A 26,324-nucleotide genomic window follows, 5' to 3' on the forward strand; every position below is an offset into this window, starting at 1 on the left:
CTACTGAAGCCTAGACGCCTAGAGCCCATTCTCTGCAACAAGAGAAGCCACTGTAATGAGAAGCCCATGCACCATAACGAAGAGCAGCCCCCACTCGCCACAACTAGAGAAAAACCACGCACAGCAATGAAGACCCAATGCAGCCAAAAATAAAATTATTTAATTTTAAGAAAAAGAATATACAATGATAAAACAAAGTGGTAACATATACAGTATGATTAAAAAATACAGAGTTCATAAATAAGCAAAACTAAACAATATATTGATCAACAATGAAAATGTGGTTAAAAACTATAAGAAAAGCAAGGAAAAATGGCAATAAATACATACTTATCAATAATTACTGTAAATGTCACTGGACTAAAAGCTCCGATCAAAAGCATAGAGTGACTGATTGGATAATAAAACAAGAACGTAAAATATGCTGCCTACAAGAGAGTCGCTTTAGGGCAAAAGACATGAATGGATTGAAAGTGAGGGGATGGAAAAAGATATTTCACGCAAATGTAAATGACAAGAAAGTGGGGACAGCAACACTCGTATCAAATAAAATGGACTTTAAAACAAAGGGTATAAAAAAAGGCAAAGAAGGACACTATATAATGATAAAAGGATCGATACAAAAAGAGGATATTACACTCATTAACATAAATGCACCTAATATAGAAGCACCCAAACACATAAAATACTAACAGACATAAGAGGAGAAACTGACGGGAACACAATAATAGATTTAACAACCCCACTCACATCAACGGACAGATTTTCCAGACAGAAAACTAATAAGGCAACACAGACTCTAAATGACACAACAGAACAGTTAGACTGAATTGATATCTATAGGACACTATAGCCAAAACAAACAGAACACACATTCTCTTCGAGAGCGCGTGAAACACTCTCAAGGATAGACCACAGTCTGTGGCCCAAAACAAGCCTCAACAAATTTAAAAGGACAGAAATTATTTCAAGCATCTTCTCTGACCACAAAGGCATGAAACTAGAAATCAACCACAGAGAGAAAAGCAAGAAAAAAAAACGATTACAGGGCTTCCCTGGTGGCGCAGTGGTTAAGAGTCCACCTGCCAATGCAGGGGACATGGGTTCGTGCCCGGTCTGGGAAGATCCCACATGCCGCGGAGCAGCTGGGCCCGTTAGCCACGGCCGCTCAGCCTGCGCATCCAGAGCCTGTGCTCCGCAACGGGAGAGGCCACAATGGTGAGAGTCCCACGTACCACAAAAAAAAAAAAAAAAAAAAAGATTACATGGAGACTAAACAACATGCTACTAAAAAACTAATGGGTCAACAATGAAATCAAACAGGAAATTAAAAAATACCTCGAGATAAATGACAATGAAAACAAAACCATATAAAATCTATGGGATGCAACAAAAGCAGATCTAAGAGGGAAGTTCACAGAGATACAGGCCTTCCTCAAAAAAGAAGAAAAATCTCAAATAAGCAACCTAACCTACCACCTACAATAATGAGAAAAAGAAGAACAAACAAAACTTAATGTCAGAAGAAGGAAGGAAATAATAAAAATCAGAGAGGAAATAGAGACTTTTTTAAAAAATCAATAAAACCAAGAGCTGATTTTCTGAAAGGATAAACAAAATTGACAAATCACTGGCCAGGATCACTAGGGAGAAAAGAGAGAAAAGCCAAATAAACAAAATAAGAAATGAAAGAGGAGAAACAACCAATACAGCAGAAACTCAAAAAATCCTAAGGAATTACTATGAACAGTTATATGCCAATAAAATATACAACCTCGAAGAAATAGACAAGTTCCTAGAAACATACAGCCTGCCAAAACTGAATCAAGAAGAAACAGATAATTTGAACAGACCAATCACTAGAAGTGAAACAGAACTTGTAATAAAAAACAAACAAACAAAACCCTCCCTGCAAACAAAATCCAGGACCATAAGGCTTCACTGGGTAATTCTACCAAATATACATAGAAGAACGCATACTTATACTTCTACAACTCTTCCAAAGGATTGAAGAGGAGGGTCATGATTGAAGAGGAGGGTCAATGACTCCCGCATTCATTCTATGAAGCCACCTACACCCTAATACCAAAACCAGACAAAGAAAATACAAGAAGAGAAAATTACAGGCCAATATCTTTGAATGAAAACAGGTGCAAAAATCCTCAACAAAATATTAGCAAACAGAATCCAACGACACATAAGGATTATACAACATGATCAACTTGGATTTATTCCAGGGTCACAGGGATAGTTCAACATATGCAAAGCAATCAATGTGATACATCACATCAACAAAAGACAAAAACCAACAGATACAGAAAAAGCATTTGATAAAATTCAACATCCATTCATGATAAAAACTCTCACCAAAATGGGTATAGAGGGAACATATCTCAACATAATAAAAGCCATTTATGACAAACCCACAGTCAATACAGCACTCAGTGGTGAAAACCTGAAAGCCTTCCTGCTAAATTCTGGAACAACACAAGGATGCCCAATCTCACTGCTTCTATTCAAACATAATATTGGAAGTCCTAGCCACAGAAATCAGACAAGAAAAAGAAAATGTATCCAAATTGGAAGGCAAGAGGTAAAATTGTCATTGTACACAGATGACACAATACTCTATATAGAAAACCCTAAAGACTCCACACAAAAACTATTAGAACTAATAAATGCATTCAGCAAGGTAAAAGGATACAAGCTTAATGTACAGATATCTGTTGCATTTCTTTACGCTAACAATGAAATCTTAAAAAGAAAGCTTAAAAAAAAATCCCATTTAAAATCACATCAGAAAAAAAAAAAAATCACATCAGGTGACATGACACTATACATAGAGAATCTTAAAAATGCCACCAAAAAACTACTAGAGCTAACCGATGAATTTCATAAAGTAGCAGGATACAAAATTAATGCACAGAAATCTCTTTTACCAATTATTCCTTTATTTCTACCAAATAACAATTATAATTCAAAACCTGTGATTCTAGTGAACTAGGGGGCAATTCAGAAATTAACACAACATTGTAAATCAACTATACTTCAATAAAAATTTTTTTAATTTCTCTGTTCTATTTTTTCTTATATTTATTTGGCTGCGCCAGGTCTTAGTTGCGGCATGCGAAATCTTCATGGCCACATGCAGGATCTTTTTTAGTTGTGGCATGTGGGATCTTGAGCTGCACATGTGAACTCTTAGTTTCGGCATGCGGGATCTAGTTCCCTGACCAGGGATGGAACCCGGACCCCTGCATTGGGAGCACGGAGTCTTAATCACTGGACCACCAGGGAAGTCCCTCTCTATTCTATCTGAACTTCTTTCAAACTTCACATAAAGTGGCAATGGTTAAGGGAACATGAATTAGAGTAATGCACCGTGTAACAGTCACTTCCACTATCACCATGTTATCTTGAATAATCCACAGCACAAATCCTCCAAATGATGAACTAGAAGTTGGACAGCCCTACTCTCTCTTTTGATTTGCATAAAATATTGAAGGCTTTTTTCTTTTAAATCTCTTTCACCGAAAACACTACATATTTGTAAAATCAATTCAGCTTTTTCATGTTTAAACGAAATTTCCCAAAGTCCTCACTGATGGAGTTACATTCTATCAGTTTATGCGTCCCAACAATTAGCAGACACTATAGTCTGCTGAAAGTTTCAGAAGGATTGTGCCCTAGAAGGGCCGAACTTGATCTATAAAACCAAATATGTGAAGCCGCACGTCCTGGTGGTCTTGGGCAATGAACATATGGTAAGTCTGGTATTACACAAAACATTTTGATGCACTTGCCTGAGAAACAGTGAATTTCCTTTTTTCTGTACATCGACATCAAGACAAAATGGTAGGCCTCAAATGACCATCTTTGGAATCAAGCACTTCCTGAATACCATCTATGTAGCAGTCTGCCCTTATCTCTCCTGAATAGGTGTCTGTGTTCCTGAGTTCCCTTCACGGAGGGAGGCCAGTCTCCTCTTCCAAGCTAGTCACTTCTCTGCCTTCAACAGCCCCTTAATTATAAACTACCAGAAAGGGGGAGATAAAGGTAATCTTTACCACACCATTTGCACTTAACATTTGGTATAAAATCCCCTGCTTGTAAATCTCCAGCCTAAAAATGTTTGCAGGGATGAAGCAAAAAAAGCACCAGGCACCAGAAACATAAACCCCAAATGTTGTGTGTACAGACCCATTGTATAGCAGCTTGGTTACTGCCTTAAGATTTCTGCTACCACTTTAAGATTGTTGTTACTGCAACATCTTTAACAAATAAAGCATCAGATTAAAACCATCATTAGAAAGCTATTTGATTAATTTCTATTACTAGTATACAGGCTTGAGCAAAGGCATATCCAGAAGCAGGAAATCAAAATTTATTTGCTAAAAGTGAGACATAATGGCTGAGGGATACCTTCTAACAGCCCCATGTTTTACTTTTTGATCTGTTACCCCTGACCACAGATGACTGGTTCAAAGATAAACATCGGATGCAACCTGGCCCAATCATAATCTTCTTCCTAGGAACTTAAAATCTAAAATGGATAAAAATAACGACTAAAAGTCATTGGAGCATAACTGCTTTCTGGCAGTACTAGAAACAACAGGCCCACAATCACATTAGACTGAGTTCCCTGGGGGAAATTTGTTCTTTACCTCCTCCCTAAATTCTGTGAAATCCCCCAATATACTTCTGAAGTGTTTTTCTGGATAAGTGAGCAAGAGTCTATTTTTCTTGCTTAAATGCAACAGAAAGGATATTCAATAACTAAACCCAACGAGGATCAGGAGAGCTAGTTACTTCTCAACATGTAGTCTGAAAACTGTTATCACTCAAAAAATATAAACAAACTAATTCCAAAGAGAAAGAAGGTACTCACAGATCCTTCTGGTGAAAGTAAACAAAAAACAAAAGAAATGAACATTCTCCTTGACTCAGGAATTCTAGATGATAAAATTTATCCTTCATAAACAACTGCATGAACATCCTTTGATGATTCATCAATTCTATTGTTAGAGTCACTAAACTTATTGAGGTAATCATTTCACGATGTATGTAAGTCAAAACAGTATGTCAATTATATGTCAATAAAACTGGAAGAAAAAGTCTATCCTTAGAATTTATCCTACAAAAACACTTCAGCAAGTAGACAAAGATGTGTATAGAAATGCATACTTAATATTGTTTATAATAGTAAAAAGTTGAAAATAATACACACACATGTAAAAGAGGAATCTGATTAACTTATAGTACAGCCATACAATAAAATACTGAGTACCCACTAGAAAGGATGCAATAGGTCCATATCCACTGACACAGAATATATCTAGGCAGTTGTATGAAAAAAGCAAGAACAACATTCACAGGATACATAAATCCCCTCCCATCACACAGAGATATACATTTACATTCATAGAAAAAAGTCTGGAAAGATATATATTACATGTTTAAAACTGATTCTCCTTGGAGAATGGTAAAGGCTTTTATTTTCTGCTTTATTCATTTTTGTATTATAAAATAGAATGTATTACTTTTATAATCTAAGAAACAAAGTTTCTTTTAAGAAAACCATATAACAATGGAAAAAATATGAAGAGAAAATTAAGAGACCCTGTAAACAAAGTAGAAACCTTTACTGAGTGATAAGTTCAATATGATCCACACACACACAAAGCATGGCTATATTTCAACATTAATAACTATGAGAATAAAATATTTAAAGAAAAAAGTAAGATTCTTACAATTCAGATTAACTTTATTAAAATACTAACAGTGTGATAAGATCTAAACTTAAATCAAATTGGACCATCACATTAATTAGCCCTAACTAATCACTGTTACAGATTAATGTTTTCTCTAGACATATTTATTATCTATCTAAAGACATGATTGGTTTCTTTCTAGAACGGTACTTACAGTTCTCTACAATTTCATCAAAAACTGCACCAGTTTTCTGCTCAAACTGAAAAAGCAAAAAAAGAAAAAGTAACATTATTATCATATCCTTCATTCATATCCTTTAGTGTCCCTCCTTGCTCTCCTTAGAGCTGTAATCTTCAACCCAAAGTATATGAATTCACAACAACATGAACAAAAACACCACCAAACAGAGTAAAGTAAAATTCAGAATGAATAAAACGGGTTCTCAGGCCAAAGCCCGCAACCCAAAAATGAAGACATAAATACATGCCCTCACTATAAAAAAGCTACTTATTTTATTTTTTTAAGGTTTTTTTAAAAAACTGAAGTATAGGGCTTCCCTGGTGGCGCAGTGGTTGAGAGTCCGCCTGCCGATGCAGGGGACACGGGTTCGTGCCCTGGTCCGGGAAGATCCCACATGCCGCGGAGCAGCTGGGCCCGTGAGCCATGGCCACTGAGCCTGCGTGTTCGGAGCCTGTGCTCCGCAATGGGAGAGACCACAACAGTGAGAGGCCCGCGTACCGCAAAAAAAAAAAAAAACTGAAGTATAGTTGGTTTACAAGGTTTCAGGTGTACAGAAAAGTGATTCAAAAAAGCTACTTATTTTTCAAAAATCACTTTCCTATCACAAAATACAGAGGATGATATACTTTTGTAATAATAATAATAAAAAACACAGCCAACACTTACTGAGAACTTACTAACAACACTTATTATTAAGAACTATGTAAAACTTCTAATCAAAACTGAACAGAACAGGGCTTCCCTGGTGGCGCATTGGTTAAGAATCTGCCTGCCAATGCAGGGGACACAGGTTCAAGCCCTGGTCCGTGAAGATGCCACATGCTGCGGAGCAACTAAGCCCGTGTGCCACAACTACTGAGCCTGTGCACTAGAGCCTGCAAGCCACAACTACTGAGCCCATGCGCCACAACTACTGAGCCTACACTCTAGAGCCCGTGCTCTGCAACAAGAGAAGCCACTGCAATGAGAAGCCCACGCACCCAACGAAGAGTAGCCCCTGCTTGAGGCAACTAAAGAAAGCCCGCGTGCAGCACTGAAGACCCAACACAACCAAAATTAATTAATTAAAAAAATAATAACTAAACAGAACAACCAGCATCAATAGGTTTTGCTCTTAGGCTAAAGCCAGAAGTCTGCTGCTCTTTAATATTTATTTATTTTTTGGCTGCGTCGGGTCTTAGTTGCAGCACGCGGGATCTTTCGTTGTGGCACTCGGGCTCTTAATTGCGGTGCGCAGGCTTAGTTGCCCTGTGGAATGTGGGATCTTAGTTTCCTGACCAGGGATCAAATCAGCGTCCCCTGCATTGCAAGATAGATTCTTAACCACTGGACCACCAGGGAAGTCCCTCTGCTTCTCTTTAAATGAAAGTAAGCCATATTACAGGAATGGTTCCTTTTTGAGTATGTTAGGGCCCAAGACAGAAGCAGAGCCAAGTCTGACGTAATTTCAGGCCTTTAAAACAGACATGGGGGGAAAAAAGTAAAGCAGCGGCAACTCCACCCAGAAGCTAATAAAGACACTACTAGTATGTTTCACTCCTAGTCTTCAAAGGTCTCCTCACTTTGGCAAGTTTGAGCATTCCAATCTCCTGCTTCTCTACCTACTACTCATCAATGAGGCAAAAACAGAAACAAGTCAGCTTTGTGATAAACCTTGCCTACTAAGCTAGAGTGAAATCTCCCCATTCAAGGGAAAAACTTCAGGGAAAAAGAACTACCTACGTAACTACAGATGAAACACAACACGACAGCTAGCTAACACTCATAAATGTGAACAGACAACCGAGGATCCCAGGTTTCTGAAAGAAATTAACTATGGGAAAGAGAAGGCTCAAGGTGAATTAACAGAATAACCACTCCAGAAGGAAACAATTTACAGAAAACGAACTTCTAAAAAATATTTTAAGTGGTATCTGAGATATCTGAGAGGCTACTGATACAAAAAACTAAACATCAGAAAATATTTAGATGGGCCATGAAAAGGAGACATGAGAAAATATTTGGAAACAAGAAAATGGCAGCAAAAATAAAAATCTTACTGGCCAAGCTAACGACAGAGTTCTCAATCAGTTTCCAAAAAACAAAAAGTCAAAGAGTTGGAAGATACTTTATATGAAAACATGGAAGATTAAACGATTAGGTGTAACAGAAATCTCAAAGGCAAATCCAAAGAAGAGAACAATAGACAGGTGAAATAATAGAAGAAAATTTCCCTGAACTAAATAAATTAATATTTGAGATTGAATGGGTCCACCAAATAACAAAGAGAAAGCGAAAAAAAAGATACATCCTGGTGAAATGTCAGAGTTTCCAAAAGCAAACAAAAAGAGAAAATAAAAAATTATAGTGCAGGTGATTCATTAAACACATTTAACATAACTGAATTCAATGATATGAACACTGAAAAGGAAAGCAAAGAAAAGAAATTGTAAAGGTTATTCTACCTACCATTCCACTCAATGAGCTATGTTCTAGAATAAAAGGGAAATGGGAGATGTGACTGCAAGCCAAAGAATGAAAGCACTTGTCTGCACTGAAAGGGATCCGAGGGTGGTAGGATGAATTGGAAGATTGGGATTGACATATATACACTATTGATACTAAATATAAAATAGATAACTAATAAGAACCTACTGTACAGCTCAGGGAATTCTACTCAGTCCTCTGTGGTGACCTAAATGGGAAGGAAATCCAAAAAAGAGGGGATATATGTATATGTACAGCTGATTCATTTTGCTGTACAGTAGAAACACAACATTGTAAAGCAATTATACTCCAATAAAATTTTTTAAAATAAAGTAAAATATGTAAGAAAAAAAGAAAGAAGGGGATCCAAGTGTTTGAAGATAATGCACTTTTTCTACAATACTGCCTTTCTTTTTTCTGGTGATGAAAATGTTCTAACGTTGATGTGGCTGCACAACTGTGAAAATACAGCTACTGAATTATGCACTTTAAATGGGTGAACTGCATGACATACGAATTACATCTCTATTAAGCTGTTTTAAAAACACATTGAGAAAAATACTTCTATAAAGTTTAGGTATTAAAAACCAAAAGGCACTACTGAAACAAGATTAACAGGGAGTTGTTATGTGGGCATATACCAGTATTTTTTAAAGAATAATTTTTAAAATATACATTCAAATGTGTTAAATAAATAATATGTTTAATACAATGAAGTCCCTCAAGTACAATTTCCTGTGTGATGAGGTTACCTCATTTTAGCGCTAACTCTTTATGTATTTGAACTTCTTGATAAGGCAGAGCATCAATTAGGGGAGAGTCTGTCTTTGACTCATTTTGATTTTGTTGTTGTTTTTTTCTTCTTTAAAAATCCTTTTTATTTTATATTGGAGTATAGTTGATTTACAATGTTGTGTTAGTTTCAGGTGTACAGCAAAGTGACTCAGTTATACATATACACATATCTATTCTTTTTCAAATTCTTTTCCCATATAGGTTACTACAGAGTATTGAGTAGAGTTCCCTGTGCTATACAATAGGTCCTTGTTGATTATTTTATATATAGTAGTATATATGTTAATCCCAACCTCCTAATTTATCCCTCCCACCCACCTTTCCCCTTTGGTAACCTTAAATTTGTTTTTGAAGTCTGTGAGTCTCTTTCTGTTTTGCAAATAAGTTTATTTGTTTCATTCTTTTTGTTTCCACATATAAGTGATATCATATGATATTTATCTTTGACTTACTTCACTTAGTAAGATAATCTCTAGGTCCATCCATGTTGCTGCAAATGGCATTATTTCATTCTTTTTTAAAATGGCTGAGTTATATTCCACTGTATATATGTACATCTTCTTTATCCATTCATCTGTTGATGGTCATTTAGGTTGCTTCCATGTCTTGGCTATTGTAGATAGTACTGCAGTGAACATTGGGGTGCATGTATATTTTCAAATTATTGGTTTTTTCCAGATACATGCCCAGGAGTGGGACTGCTGGATCATATGATAGCTCTATTTTTAGGTTTTTAAGGAACCTCCATACTGTTCTCCATAGTGGCTGTACCAATTTACATTCCCACCAACAGTGTAGCAGGGTTCCCTTTTCTCCACACCCTCTCCAGAATTTATCATTTGTAGACTTTTTGAGGACGGCCATTCTGACTGGTGTGAGGTGATACTTCATTGTAGCTTTGATTCACATTTCTCTAATAATTAGTGTCGTTGAGCATCTTTTCATGTGCCTGTTGGCCATGTATATGTCTTCTTTGGAGAAATGTCTATTGAGATCTTCTGCCCATTTTTTGATTGGGTTGTGTGTTTTTTTGAGTTTTTATTTGTTTTAATTCAAACCTGCTGGTGACTACTCACTTAACATTGCCCAAGCAGGTCACACTAACATCACTCTCAATTATGGACTCCATCGGACTCCAGAACACCTGCTTGGCCTATAATCTAACCAATGGGGTGTCAACAAATGTACAAGTAATAAGACTTAGCTTTGTTACAATATAGTGATTTCGCTAAATATGTTTGGGTGCTTCTTGTCCAGCCTGTATATTTATAAATAAGAAATTAGATACAAATAGTAATTTAGCTTTGAAATTAATGTACTACTCATCGCTCAAGTTTCATGAAAGATTTAATTGGACTTAAAAGCAAAGCTGACTTCAGGACTTCCCTGGTGGCGCAGTGGATGAGACTCCGAGCTCCCAACGCAGGGAACTGGATCCCACATGCATGCCGCAACTGAGTTCACATGCCACAACTGAGTTCACATGCCACAACTGAGGACCCCACATGCCGCAACTAAGGAGCCCTGGAGCCACAACTGAGGAGCCCATTTGCCACAACTAAGACTTGGTGCAACCAAATAAGTAAATATTTTTTTTTAAATCCATAATAAATATTTTGTATGGGCAAGGATTTTCTCAGTACTACAAAACTTAAAATTAAAAAAATAGATATTAATTTAGGAATTAATATATAATTAGATATAGATATTAATTTAGGACAAAAAATTACCGGTTCATTTTTAGTTATCAAAATAGTCTCATAGGTTCTACCCATTCAAAACATATAACTGTTCATATTTAAACTTATAAAATAAATAACTTTAAGGTTTTTACTTTCAAATTTCCTTACCCACAAAATATATATATAGTGATACTTACACTTCCCAGGATTGTTAGGATGATTAAATGAAAAGCATTTAGCATGGTACTTAGCAAAGTAAATATACAGTAAATGTGAGCAATATGATTACACTAATAAAAGATATCTTCCCTTGTTTTAAAAATTAGGGTTCATTACAACATTTCACTTGTAAAAATGTGTCCACTGCTTAAAATAAAAGGAAAGCACTGGGCAAATGTTTCAGCCCTCTGTATTTCAAAAATTAAGCATTGGGGATAAACTATATTTTTACTTAAAAAACAGAACACTGAAGTTCCCTAACCCTGGAGGAATTAAAAATCCCAATATACTGTGAATTGATAAACACCACCCACAGCCACCTGCAGAAAAAAAATTAAACATTTAAAAAATCACAGTTAGAGGGAATCCCCTGGCTGTCCAGTGGTTAGGACTCTGCGCTTCCACTGCAGGGGGCCCGGGTTCGATCTCTGGTCAGGGAACTAATCCCACGTGCCACGTGGTGTGGCAAAAAAAAAAAAAAAATCACAGTTAGAAATTTATTGGGACTTCCCTGGTGGTCCAGTGGTAAAGAGTTCACTTTCCAATGCAGGGGACGGAGGTTCAATCCCTGGTTGGGGAACTAAGATCCCACATGCCATGGGGCAACTAAGCCCACATGCCACAACTACTGAGCCCACATGGCTCAACTACAGAGCCCGCATGCTGCAAACTACAGAGCCCACGTGCCACAACTAGACAGAGAAAACTCACACACCACACCTAGACAGAAGCCCACGCACCGCAATGAAGATCCCACATGCCGCAACTAAGACCCGATGCAGCCAAGAATAAAATAATTTTTTTAAAAAAAGAAACTTATTGGATCCTAAACCAATAATTTTTATTTTATTTTAAAAAAGTTAATTTGGGCTTCCCTGGTGGCGCAGTGGTTGAGAGTCCGCCTGCCGATGCAGGGGACACGGGTTCATGCCCCAGTCCAGGAAGATCCCACATGCTGCGGAGCGGCTAGGCCCGTGAGCCATGGCCGTTGAGCCTGCGCGTCTCCGCAACGGGAGAGGCCACAACAGTGAGAGGCCCGCGTAACGCAAAAAAAAAAAAAGTTACTTTTCTCTTTGATCCTCCATACAACTTCACAAATTCCCTGGACATAATTGCTAGAATGCCTAATACCATAAACACTTTTCTCAAACTGGTTTTAATATCTGTAACAATTTGAGAGTTTATATGATAAATTTATTCAATGAAAACTAAACAATAGACCAATAGCTATAAAACAGTTGAGGGAGCTGAAGGTGGATTTTTCAATGATTAAGCAGATACTGAAAACTGTCAAATGTGCTTCAGCATCTTCTTCTCTAAAACCTACTCTTTTCACCTTTTTTCATTTTAGTAGTAGCCCCAACACCCTGGAAGTCAAACAAGAACTCTCAAAACTTTTCCTCCATTCTCTTCAACTGATCAGTAGTAAGACTATCAGTTATATTTCCAACACATCTTAGGGTTTTAGATAAACCACTACTCTCCATGATGAGCTAACCTATACAGGAGGTCAGGAGAGACAAAGAAACACTGTTCTGTAATTTAAGATCTGAAGGATGACTAAGAATTAAAACAGGTGAAAAGATGGGAGAGAAGGTTCAAGAAAAGAACAGCAAATGTAAAGGTTCTTAGCAGGAGATAAAATAGAGAATTCAAAATTCAGAAAGACTAGGTGGATAAGAATTCTGGCAGTAAAGCAGGTCAGCACTGTAAAATAAAGCTGATGACAAATCATGGGCCAAACACTGGACATTCTTCATAGACAGGGTGACCACATATTCCAGTTAGCCAAAAGCATCTCAGCTTAGGCCTATCATCCCCATGTAATTGTTAATGTGCTCCCTTTCACTCTCAAAAGTGTCTCAGTTTGGGACTTCCTTGGCGGTCCAGTGGTTAAGACTCCCCGCTTCCAATGCAGGGGGCGCAGGTTTTGATCCCTGGTCGGGGAACAAGGATCTGGCATGCCACAGGGTGCAGCCAAAAAAATAAAAGCAAAGAAAAAAAAGTCTCAGTTTGGTCACCCTAAGTATTAGTCATGTTTAGACACTGGACTTTATCCTAAGAAAAAAAAATGAAGGAGATGGCAAGAAGGAAGATTCGTGCTCTGAAAATTACTCTATGGAGTAAGGTTATTTCTTACTCCTACCCAAAGTTCTCATCATACCATTCTCATATTGTTTTCCTTCTACTGGGAATGACTTCTATCTGATAAAATTCCAATGCTACTGCTGGGTTTTTTTGTTGTTTTTTTTTTCTGCCGCGCTGCGCAGCTTGCAGGATCTTAGTTACCCAACCAGGGATTTAATCAGAGCCACTAGCAGTGGAAGTGTGGAGTTCTAACCACTGGACCACCAGGGAATTCTCTCCAGTGCTTCTTTAAAATACAGCTCTTCAATAAGGCCTTTTCTGATAACCCATTTAGAATTCTTGACTCCTTCTCTGTAGCACTTGATTCACATTTCATTTACAGTCACTTATGGCACAGTTAACTTATGTATGTGTCAGTATCACTTTCTAGATAAATCTTTTTTATCGTGGGATACCTATAGGCCATAGCACATTGTGTTGTATAATCTCTCAGTATCTTTTATATAAAGTGAATATCATAACTTTGCATTTCTCATTATTTGTTATGCAAAACCTTCAAGGGGCCTTAAGAAAAAAGAGTTCTGTGATCAGATATTTTTTCCAAATATAATATTATAGAACTTTTCCACCATTTGGCATGGAGTTTTATTCACCATCCTCAATTTGGTAGGAAAAAGATGTTATCTCATTTAAATTTGCATTTTGCTGTTTTATTTACATTTAATTGCTTTCATTTTCATAATTTTGAAGCATCTTTCCATATAGTTATTAACCATTTGTGATTATCATTTCTATCAACTGCCTGATTACAGAATTTTTTAGATTACCTGATGCAATGGTTCACAAACCATAATGATTAGTGGTCAATACTTAGCAAGAACCTTACCCTGTGTCTGGTCTTTTTCAAGCACTTTACATGACTTAATTCAATTTAACCTCCTCAAAATCTCATCAAGTAAGTACTGTTAACACCTCTATTTTGTAGGTGAAGAAATGGAGGTACTGAGAGTTTAAAAGTACACACACATAGCGCTGTGAAAAAGGCTCCCCAGAAAAAAGCCCAAACTTCTGACCCTCCACAGTCTGGCCCTACTTCCTCTACTGCTTCATCTTTTCCTGCCTTCATATACCCATTACATCCCCATTCCCAAAGCAAATACTCTAGCTAATGACCTACAGCTCACCCAATCCATCACGTAGTTTCATCTCTCTAGACCACTGTGCAGTGTTTAAGCTTCTCCAGTCTTAAAATCAATAGCTAATGTCTAAACTAAAGTTACAACTCTTTAACGATGCCATAATCTCACATAATCCACAAACATCCAACCTCCTGAACAAGGCAGAATTCACAACTCTTTCCCAGCTCTACACCTACAGATGCGTCTATGACAGCAACTATAAAAACTTTACTCCCAAGTTGGGGATTCTATAAGAAATCAAGTACCCATCCACATCTCTGAAGCTGTATCATGAAATATCCCATCGACAGGGGTTATATAAACCTGGAGTTGTAACCCCATTTTGGAGACTATCTAAAAAAGGAACAATAAACACTGTCTACACAAAAGCCTTTAAAGTTATACAAAAAGTAAAAATAGTTAGTTTCTTTCAACAGAACCTAAATGAAATCAAGACTCATAAAGAATTAGAGATTCCACATTTTTCAAAGCAGGGAATCACTTCTCGGCCTTTCGGCTAAGATCAAGTGTAGTATCTGTTCTTACCAGTTCAAAGCAGGAAGAAAGTTAAAGTATATTCTAGTCTAGAGAGATCTGTGTCTGTCCCATACTGCTGTAAGCCTAGCACCTACAACAACAATGCCTAACATACAGAAGATCAATAAATGTTTGCTGAACAAAAGAATTACTTTTACTAGTTAATAAGTATTTAAAACTCATTTTATATTAAAAACTTAAACATCCTCAGTTTACTTTAAAATTTGCAAGAATCACAAAAATTAAGCAGGAGCATCAAATAGTTTTTATGCTTGCAACAGACCACTCCAAATTAAATGTCCAGTCCTCTTCCCTCAACCCCACAATTGTAATGCTAGTCTTTTTTCCCTATTGCTACTCCAATTCAAACATCCTTTACTTAAAGCTTCAAATTTATTCATATTGATAATCTTTATAATCATTTTATCAACTTGGAAAATATAACAAATTTCTTATGGGAAAAACATACTTTTTATACAGGAAGTGCTCACTTTGCACTGTAGTACAGGACCACAAAAATGACTTTGCAATCTGAAATCAAGCAAAGCAATCTGAATAATTAAAGGGAAAAAATTACATTGTTCTGTTTAAGACTCTTTTACTGTCAGTTAAAATGTATAGAGAAATGAAGAATACTGTGTAATATTTACTATTTTATAATTTAAAACATAAGAAACATTGAGAATCAGTATTTTGTTTCTTTGTAAAAACCTTACCAAGAAAGTAAGACAGTGCTTACCTCCTTCTTTTCCTCATATAACTTATGATACAGAATAAGTATCTCTTCCAAGCCTTGGCAAAATGTCATAAATCTTTCCAAGTTTGGTTGGACATGCAACATTTTATCCTTTGCCCTTTCAATCTTGTCATATACTTCCAAGAGTTCCTTTAACGTGATATTTTTTCCAGTCACTTCCTCTGAGACATTTTTATCCTTTCTGTCACAATCACTTTTCTTCATTTATGTTCATAAATTTGCCTTTACTAAGTTCCTCAGACTTTATATCTATATTCTCCACCTTATGACCACTTCATGATCCTGTCTTCCATCACATAAATTACTGATGAGACTGCCTTCCAAAACAGACCTATCCCACATTAAATAGTTGATGATCAATTATTTGCTCAACTAATCTTTGGAATCTGGGAGTAAAATTCACAGCAGCATCCCTATCTGCTCTAGCAGCATGCTGATTCTGAAATGAAACCAGCCCTTACTGGTAATGAAAATTTCTTCAGTCTCCTCGTAATTAGTTTTCTTTCAATGCAGCTTGGCATGAATGTTAGCCAAACTGATTGAGATCTGTTTCTATTACAATTTAAACTATATGATGTTGAAGCAATTTTACCTTATTTTTTATATTCATCTCATGTTTTCAATACAGTTCATACCAAACCTTCATACAGGAAAAGTACTTGTCCTATCTTCACTACCTGCCACTACTTTCAAATCTTCTATAACATCCAATTTTTCAGATCTAGTATTATCACCTTTCATTTCTTTGATGAACTTCCATCTTTGCTGGTCAACTCTCTCCTTTGATTGTCCAGTTTTGTAAAATGTCACATGAATTTATCATTGGAAAACAAAGAGGTAACACATCTGTAAACTTTGCTATCTGTACAAAAAATGAATAACAGACGCACAGTGACCAACCTCCAACAGACTTTGAGAGAAGTAATGTGATTGGTCACCAATTATTATGGGCATCTATCTATTGATATATGTAGTGATTTGTGAACTGAAGAGCGAGCATCAAAGTTTATACACTACACAATTATTCAGTTAACATACCACAGTAAATGACAGTTGAACTGTATTGTTAGGTGACCGGTGTTTTTTAACTAAACTATACCAACAGAAATTCGAGCATATCAGAAGCCTGCAAAGTGAAGACTGACTGTACAGAGTAAACAAAATGTAAGTATGTAGTTAGATGTGGAAAATATTTGCTGTCAAATATGTAATAGGTCTCAAGAAAGACTGTTAGCATCAGTAGAGTTTCTTTCTAGATGCTACTCTGCTTCTAATTCACTAACAGACCTTAAACTAGAAACTTAACTCTTCCGTGGTTCAAATTCTTCAACCCATATAAATGAATGAAGTTGGTCTACAATACCCTAAAAGTTCTCTCCAGCCTCTCAAACTTGATGCTCACAATTCCCTTCAAGCTAGGCATAAACTAAAAACTCAAATTGGTGTAACGGAGACTGAAAACTTGATGAAGACACTAAAAAAGTAGACCTCATTCTCTCTCCTTAGGTGCTTTTTTCCCAATTAAATGACTTAAGATATTGACAAGTCTTCCCTTAAAATGGAATCAAATCCGCACTCTTCACATTTTTATTCATTCTAAAATTTATGTAAAGTAAAATATAATAATTATTTCCACTAAAATTACTTTGACATGAACTAAAACTTAAATGGGCTCGATTTCTCCAACAAAACAAAACTGACTCACTATCAACTTACTATAAGTATACTTAGTGTTTGTAATTAGTATCTCACGTGCTGTCACCAAAGTTACAATTAGAAGCAACTTAAGTGGACTTTCCTGGTGGCGCAGTGGTTAAGAACCCGCCTGCCAATGCAGGGGACACGGGTTCGAGCCCTGGTCCGGGAAGAACCCACATGCCATGGAGCAACTAAGCCCATGCACCACAACTACTGAGCCTGTGCTCTAGAGCCCACGACCCACAACTACTAAGCCCGCATGCCACAACTACTGAAGCCCGCGTGCCTAGAGCCTGTGTTCCGCAACAAGAGAAGCCACTGCAATGAGAAGCCCGCACACCGCAACGAAGAGTAACCTCAAACCGCCGCAACTACAGAAAGCCCACACGCAGCAACGAAGACCCAACACAGCCAAAAATTAATTAATTTTAAAAACAAAAGAAACAACTGAAGTAAGCTGGATTTTACAAATTCATAATTCTATGAACTGAAGCAACTGAATTAATTCCAAATTCAGAATTATATTGAACTCAGACAATAGAAATGTATTACTAAAGAGTCACAGAATGTATCATTTCACTGCTTAATTAACATGCATATTTTAATGGAAAAGACATTTGTTCAAATAGCTACAAAAACCTTATAAATAAAATGGACAATATTTATCACCAAATATAGACAGAGTATAGATTCTCAGTCATCACTGAGAAAAAAACTTCAAATAAAAATCAGACTCAACTGTGAAAAGCTATCGTCCTAAAATAACTTCTTTTATGACTTTTTTCACAACAGCTAAGGAGAAAATTAAGCTATCCAGATTTAAAAAGGAAAAAGAAAAGTCATTTTTGAATAGGTGGACAATGTCTCCCTTTCAATCTGAATATGTATTGATAGAATGCTGCATTTACCCTGAAACATAAACTAAGGAAGAAGGAAAATATGTGCTCCCATGATGCTTTATAATATGTTTGAAACTGTTTAGCTATACCTTTGTCATCAAATTTTCTACTCCAAAATGATGTATAAATTTGGTTCCTCATTTGGAAGCTCAGGAACATTTATTATAAAATTCATGAGACTTCCCTGGCAGTCCAGTGGTTAAGACTCCAAGTTTCCAATGCAGGGGGCGAGGGTCCAATCCCTGGTCGGGGAACTAAGATCCCACATGTCAGATGGCCAAAACAAAACAAAACAAAACAAAACAAAAAATATTCACTGTTATTAAGATCCCACAGGCCACACAGTTGCGGCCAGAAAAAAACGAAAGCAAAAAACAAAAAAATAATAATAAAATTCGTGATATCCCTCAAGGGAAATATCTTCACTGCTTCCTAATATCTACAACAAATACAAAGTTGTAAATTATAAAACTTAAAACAAATAAAAGTTTTCTTCAATTATTTAAGGTAAAAGTAAAAACCTCGGATCCCTGACATCAATCAAGGTGCAAACTGCCACAACCCAAAAAAGTAAAAATCAATCCGAAGAAATCTCCTAAATCATATATTGACAAAACATTGAAAAGTTAACTGATGTCTAGCTTCAAAGTATCTGTGGAATGAAAAAACAAAGGCAAACAAAGATTACTCAGCCTACAAATATCTGCCGCCATCTAAGAAACCTCTGAAAAATAAAACCCCAGAAGCAGTGGTTCTCTACATGTGGTTCTTAGACCATAAGGGTCCCAGAATCCTTTCAGGAGTCCCCCAAAGTCAAAACTATTTTCACAGTAAAACTAAGACATTCCATGTATTTTTACCGTGTTGACATTAGCACTAATGGTATAAAATCAATTCTGGGTACAACTACTGGCCCCTTAGGCAGTAGCACCAAACTGTACGGATCGTTGAGTGTATTCATCACTGCCCAATAACGGCTGTCATGCATATATATTAGAAAGAAAATATGATTTAAATATTTAAAATTTCTTAAGAGAGAGTATCTCATAGAACTAACCAGACATGATCAAGCACTTCTATTTAAAGAATAACTTAAAAGCAAGCCCAGTCAGTTCAAGTTTAATTGAAATTAAAATATTAATTCCTTTAGTGATAACACACTTTTTCTATCACGAAAGACATTTACAAAATCTAAGTTTTCTGTGTTTTTTCCAAAGCCACAATTAATGTATGGTAATAAGATTGTATGTAATTATACTTTAGTGTAACATTTAATATATTAAACAAGATAATATAGGTAGAGGCCAGAAGGATCAAACTTAAGTTGTCACTAAAAAAAATTATTTTTAGTTGAAAAATAATTTTTAACTAAATTTTCATAGTTTTTAGTTCTCACACCTAATTTACTGTGTCATGTTATGTTAATCCCAGATAATCTGACAGACCAGTAAAAAAGAAACCAATAAAAATATGTCTAACAAGATTGAAAACTTAGTATTTCTGGATCATTCACCTTATAAAAAAACGAGAGTTGGGACTTCCCTGGTGGCGCAGTGGTTTAGAATCCACCGCCAATGCCGGGGACACGGGTTCAATCCCTGGTCCGGGAAGATCCCACATGCCACAGAGCAACTAAGCCCATGCGCCACAAATACTGAGCCTGCACTCTAGAGCTCGTGAGCCACAACTACTGAGGCCGTGTGCCACAACTACTGAAGCCCGCACCTAGAACCCGTGCTCCACAACAGAAGAAGCCACCGCAATGAGAAGCCCGTGCACTGCAACGAACAGTAGTCCCCGCTCGCTGCAACTAGAGAAAGCCCACGTGCAGCAACGAAGAACCAACACAGCCAAAAATAAATAAATATTTTTTTAAAAAAGAAAAACATGAGAGTTATTTGCCATTTTAAATGAACTTTTTGTTAAATGCATACAGGCATACCTTGTTTTATTACACTTCATTTTATTGCACTTTACACATTGAGATTTTTACAAATTGAAGATTTGTGGCAATCCTGCATCAAGTAAGCCTATCAGCACCCTTTTTACAAAAGCTTCTCACTTTCTGTCTCTGTGTCACATTTTGGTAATTCTCACAATATTTCAATTTTTTCATTATTATTATATTTTTACAGTGATCTGTGATCAGTGACCTTTGATATTAACATTGTAATCTTTTCAGGGTGTCATGAACTGCAGCTATAAAAGACAGTGAATTTAACTGATAAGTGTGTGTGTTCTGACTGCTCCACTAACCAGCCATCTCCCCCCTCTCTCCCTCTCCTCAGGCCTCCCTGTTCCGAGACACAACAATATTGAAATTAGGCCAGTTAATAACCCAACAATCGCTTCTAAGTGTTCAAGTAAAAGGAAGAGCTACACACCTCTCGTTTTAAATCAAAACCTAGAAATGATTAAGCTTAGTGAGGAAGACATGTCAAATGCCGACAGGGCAAAAGCTAGGCTTCTTGCACCAAACAGTTGGCCAAGATGTGAATGCAAAGGAGAAATAATTGTAGGAAATAAAAAGTGCTACTCCAGTGAACACACGAATGATAGAAATGCAGAAGAGCCCTATTATTGATACAGAGAAAGTTTTAGTGGTCTGGAGAGAAGATCAAAGCAGCCACAGCACTCCCTTAAACCAAAGCCTAATCCAGAGCAAGGCTCTAACTCTATCTTCAGTTCTGTGAAGGCTGAGAGAGGTGAGAAAGCCACAGAAAAAAGACTGAAGCTGGCAGAGGTTGGCTCATGGGCTTTAAGGAAAGAAGCCATCTCCATAACATCAAAGTACAAAGTGAAGCAGCAAGTATTGATGTAGAAGCTGCAGAAAGTTATCCAAAAGATCTAAGATAATTAATGAAGGTGGTTACATTAAACAGCAGATTTTCAAGATAGATGAAACAGCCTTCTACTGGAATAAGATGCTATCTAGGACTTTCATAATTAGAGAAGTCAATGCCTGGCTTCAAAGTTTCAAAGGACAGGCTGACTCTCGTGTAGGGGCTAATGTAGCTGGTGACTTGAAGTTGAAGCCAAAGCTCACTTACCATTCTGAAAATCCAAGGGCCCTTAAGAATTATGCTAAATCTACTCTGCTTGTGCTCTACAAATACAACAACAAAGCCTAGACGACAGCACATCTGTTGAAAAGATGGTTTACTGAGTATTTTAAGCACACTGTCGAGACCTACTGCTCAGAAAAAAAAAATTCCTTTCAAAATATTACTGCTCACTGACAATGCACCTGGTCACTCAAGATCTCCAATGGAGATTAATGTTGTTTCGTGTCTGCTAACACAACATTCATTCTGCAGCCCATGGATCAAGAGGTCACTGTGGCTTTCAAGTCTTATTACTTAAGAAATACATTTCATAAGGCTACAGCTGCAATACACAGTGATTTCCTCTGCTGGATCTGGGCAAAGCCAACTGGAAGCCTCCTGGAAAGGATTCACCATTCCAGATGTCATTAAGAACATTCATGATTCATGGAAAGAGGTCAAAATATCAACATTAACAGGAGTTTGGAGGAAGTTGATTTCAAACTTCATGGATGACTTTGAAGGGTTTAAGACTTTGGTGGAAGAAGTAATTGCAGATGTGGTAGAAACAGAATTAGAATTGGACCCTGACAATGTGATTGAATTTCTGCAATCTCATGATGAAATTATAATCAACAAGGAGTTGGTTATAACTCCTAAGGGATGAGCAAAAAACTGGTTTCTTGAGAAGAAATCTACTCCTGGTGAAGATGCTGTGAAGACTTGAAATAACAACAAAGGACTTAGAACATCATATAAACTTAGTTGATAAAGTAGTGATGAGGTCTGAGAGGAATGACTCCAATATTGAAATTTTACTGGGGGTAAAATGCTATCAAACAGCATTACATGCTACAGAGAAATCGTTTGTGAAAGGAAGGGTCAATTCATGCAGCAAACTTAATTGTTGTCTTATTTTAAGAAATTGCCACAGTTGCCACAATCTTTAGCAATCACCACCCTGTTCAGTCAGCAGCCATCAACATCAAGGCAGGAGGCCCTTCCACCAGAAAGAATATGATTTGCTGAATGCTCAGATAATGGTTAGCATTTTTAAGCAACAAAGTATTTTAAAATTAAGGTATGCATATCGTTTTTTCAGATACAATGCTATTGCACACAGTAGATTATAATACAGTATAAATATAACTTTCATATGCACTAGGAAACCGAAAATTCATGTGAGTTGCTTTATTGATATATTCGATTTATTACAGTGATCTGGAACTGAACACACAGTATCTCTGAAATATGTCTATATGTGCTCTCTCTTTCCAAAAGTGAGGAAAAGATAATCTATATAAAATTTCCTAGCTAGAGAAACTGGATGAACTCAATCATTTGTCTGTAAAACTCTTAGCTAATGAGATTCTATAAATGCTGTTTTAGAATTATTTAAAGATTAACTGCTCCCTTTTTGAAAGGACATACATACACCTGAAACGCACCTCTTTAAACCAGGAATATATAATAACTATATGTATGCATAAATTACATAAGAGTTGATATATATATAATCTCAATTATAAGCACTTATGTAATATTCAAAATTTTAAATAATCATATATCACTCTGATAAACAAAAAATAAAATTGTAAGCCCAGATAAGTTATACTATGTACACAATTAAAATATATACACTTTTGGGCTTCCCTGGTGGTGCAGTGGTTGAGAGTCCACCTACCAATGCAGGGGACACGGGTTTGTGCCCCGGTCTGGGAGAATCCCACATGGCCGCTGAGTCTGCGCGTCCAGAGCCTGTGCTCTGCAACGGGAGAGGCCACAACGGTGAGAGGCTCGCGTATCGCAAAAAAATAAAAATAAATAAAATATATACACTTTGAATATAACTCTTTTTTTTAATATATTTATTTATTTATTTTTGGCTGCGTTAGGTCTTCGTTGCTGTGCGTGGACTTTCTCTAGTTGCAGCAAGTGGGGGCTACTCTTTGTTGCAGTGCGAGGGCTTCTCATTGCAGTGGCTTCTCTGGCTTCTCTTGTGGAGCACGGGCTCTAGGTATGCGGGCTTCAGTAGTTGTGGCACACGGGCTCAGCAGTTGTGGCTCACAGGCCATAGAGCATGCGGGCTCAGTAGTTGTGGCTTGCGGGCTCTAGAACGCAGGCTCGGTAGTTGTGGTGCACAGGCTTAGTTGCTCTGCGGCAGGTGGGATCTCCCCAGACCAGGGCTCCAACACATGTCCCCTGCATTGGTAGGCGGATTCTTAACCAGTGTGCCACCATAGAAGTAAGTCCCTTGATCCACTTTCCATGTCAACTTAGCTTTTGGAGTAGCTTTAATCGTCCATATGCAATCAACTGCTTGGCCAGGTTTTGTTGTTTTCCTCTTGTTCTACCTCACTAGAACGTACTATTCCGTCAGCTTCTGACAGCTCAAACTGGCAATTTCCTAGGTAGGTAAAGTCTGGATCTGGAATAAACAAATATTTTGCTGGAAATCCCAGTCCTTCAAGTTCTTCATCAGAACTTAACTTAATCCACATGAATCTCCCTGGTGATCTAATTAATGGAGGGCTTTTCACACCACAGCAACGATCTACAAGTGGAGAGAAACCAAACGGCCCATCTTGAACTTCCAAGTAATCAAACTGACTTTCAAATGATGGTTCTATATAATAATGTTCATCAAAGGTCAACTCTGTTTTTTGACATGGAGCACCTTCCAAAATGTAGATACATTTTTTGTTTGGTGGATATGAGTCAGGATAATTTGGTGAAGCAAAATGACCTCCATTGCTGGTTCAAACCCAAATCCCACACTGGGTTGCAGGAATGTGCTTGATTCCAATATTTTCTCCATCTTGGGCCTTCTGGCCACAGCAGTCCCTTCCACTACAAGTACTGTTATTAACAACACTTTGAGGACCAAGCAGAGCTGCTCCAGGGCCATGTTCCCGAGCTGCCCGGCGCTTCGCGAGGGGCCGAAGCAGCGGCAGTGGAAGCGCAGGGCTCACAGCTCAGCGTGGCAGCTGCCCACTCCGTCCCCATAGCCCGCACCAGGTTGCTCCCTGCGGAGTAGGCCTCAGGTCTGGCGCCCGCCATACCCAAGCCTCTCAGCAGGCTCTCGTGCTGCCCCAGCCCCACGACGGGTACCACACCCTGCTCTGCAGCACTCCATCCCATCGACCGCTTACAGCCTGAGAGCGCAGACACGAGGGACCAGACCCATGCAGGCCAGTCTGCCTGCGGCCACAGCACAGACCCCGCTGAAGTGGCCTAATATAATTTTTTAAAAACAAAATGGCAACAACTGATAATACAATAAAGGTCTTTATCTTAGCCAACACACACACACACACACACACACACACACACACACACGTACACACACACACCCTTTACAAATACCCTAACTTCCAGAACTGTCCCTGGGAACAAAGTAACAGATAAAAGCTTATTTTTAACAACATGCAGGATAGACATTTTTGCCACATAATTTCCAACTATGAAAATTTATTAAAAAGTCCCTATGCAGGGAAACAATTAAGTTATTTATTAATACACATTATACTATGGAATTCTATGCAGACTTTACAAAGAATGAGGTAGAAAGTTCTGAAGTTGGAGGTGATGTTTCCCTAATATTCTGAATATACTTATTGCCACTAAACTTAAAAATGATTAAAATGGCAAATGTTATGTATATTTTAACACCATAGACACACACACACAAATAAGGTAGATCTGAATATAGTACTATGATGGGACACATATACTGAGTGAAAACAGAAAGATTTAAAACTCTGAAACAACTTAAGGACAGAAAAACTAACAGAAAGACCAATGTCTCAACAAGGAAACAGAAGATATAATGAAAAAACAGATTAAAGTTTTAAAACTGAAATATCAAAAAACCAAAATAAGAACTCACTGAGTGGTTACCAGGGGCTGGGGGGAGGGGCAAGGGGGTAACGGGATAGTCATTATTTAATGGGTAAAGAGTTTCAGTTTGGGATAATGGAATAGTTCTGAAGATGGATAGGGTTTACAAATCAATGTGAAAGTTATTAACGCCAATTAATTCAACACTTAAAAATGGGTAAAATAGTAAATTTTGTTATGTATACTTTACCACAATAAAAAATGCATAATGAATAAAACTAAAACAATCTCTCATTCATGGGCTCATTAGCAAAACAGAGATGGAGAGGAAAGAGTCATGAAAATAGATCAACAGAATCACTTTATCTTAAAAGAAAGAGAAAAAAAGATTGAGGGGATAAAAAAGAATGGTGCCTCAGAAATCTGTGAGCCATATCAAAATACAACATTCTTGTAATCAGAATCCCTAGAGTGCAGAAAAAATACTTGAAGAAATAATGGCTGAAAACTTCACAAGCTTGAAAAAACACATATATATCTGCAGATTTAAGATAAGCAAACCCCAAACAGGATAAATCTAAAGATATTCACATTAAGACACTCATAATTAAACTGCTGAAAACTAAAAACAAAGAAAAACATCTCGAAAACAGGCAGAGAAAAACATTTTACTTATCACTGCATATTTCTCATCAGAAATCTTGGATGCTAAAAAAAAAAGGAAACTATTTTTAAAGTGCTGGGAAAAAAGAACTGTTAAACTCATAAATCTATATACAATGAATATACCTTTTGAAATAAAGGTGACATAAGGATATTCTTTGATGAGGAACACTAAAAGCATTGACTATCAGTGGACCTGCTCTAAAATAATTGTTAAGAAAGTTTCTTGACCCAAGTGAAATGATATCAAAAAAATTCAGAATATCAGGAATGAAGAAAGAGTAACAGAAACTAGTAACTACCTGAATAACTATAAACACAGAGCAATCTTCTACCCTTGAGTTCTTTTAACATATATTTGACATCTGAATGTAAAAATTATAACATTATACAATAGAAATTTGATAAGTATATGAAATATGACAACAACAATATAAAAGGGAAGGATAAAACACCTATATGGTGGTATCTAAATTCCACTTAAAGTGATGAAACATTGATTCTAA

The 26,324-nt window shown here is 37.0% G+C and overlaps 1 protein-coding gene and 2 pseudogenes across 1 annotated transcript in view; 1 reads left to right on the forward strand and 2 right to left on the reverse strand.

Moving 5' to 3' along the window:
- Positions 1 to 26,324, reverse strand: part of ZMYM4 (zinc finger MYM-type containing 4) — a 174,601-nt gene that overhangs the window by 96,460 nt on the left and 51,817 nt on the right. Inside the window, exon 2 of the mRNA XM_060140581.1 lies at positions 5,926 to 5,971. Coding sequence (XP_059996564.1) covers positions 5,926 to 5,971 — 46 coding nt within the window. The remainder of the gene's footprint in view (positions 1 to 5,925; positions 5,972 to 26,324) is intronic.
- LOC132516625 (U2 spliceosomal RNA) lies at positions 14,878 to 14,990 on the forward strand (annotated as a pseudogene).
- Positions 23,350 to 24,223, reverse strand: LOC132516287 (neuropilin and tolloid-like protein 2; annotated as a pseudogene).

The sequence above is a fragment of the Lagenorhynchus albirostris genome, chromosome 2, assembly GCF_949774975.1.
Source record: "Lagenorhynchus albirostris chromosome 2, mLagAlb1.1, whole genome shotgun sequence".
In the NCBI taxonomy this organism is placed as follows: Eukaryota; Metazoa; Chordata; class Mammalia; order Artiodactyla; family Delphinidae; genus Lagenorhynchus; species Lagenorhynchus albirostris.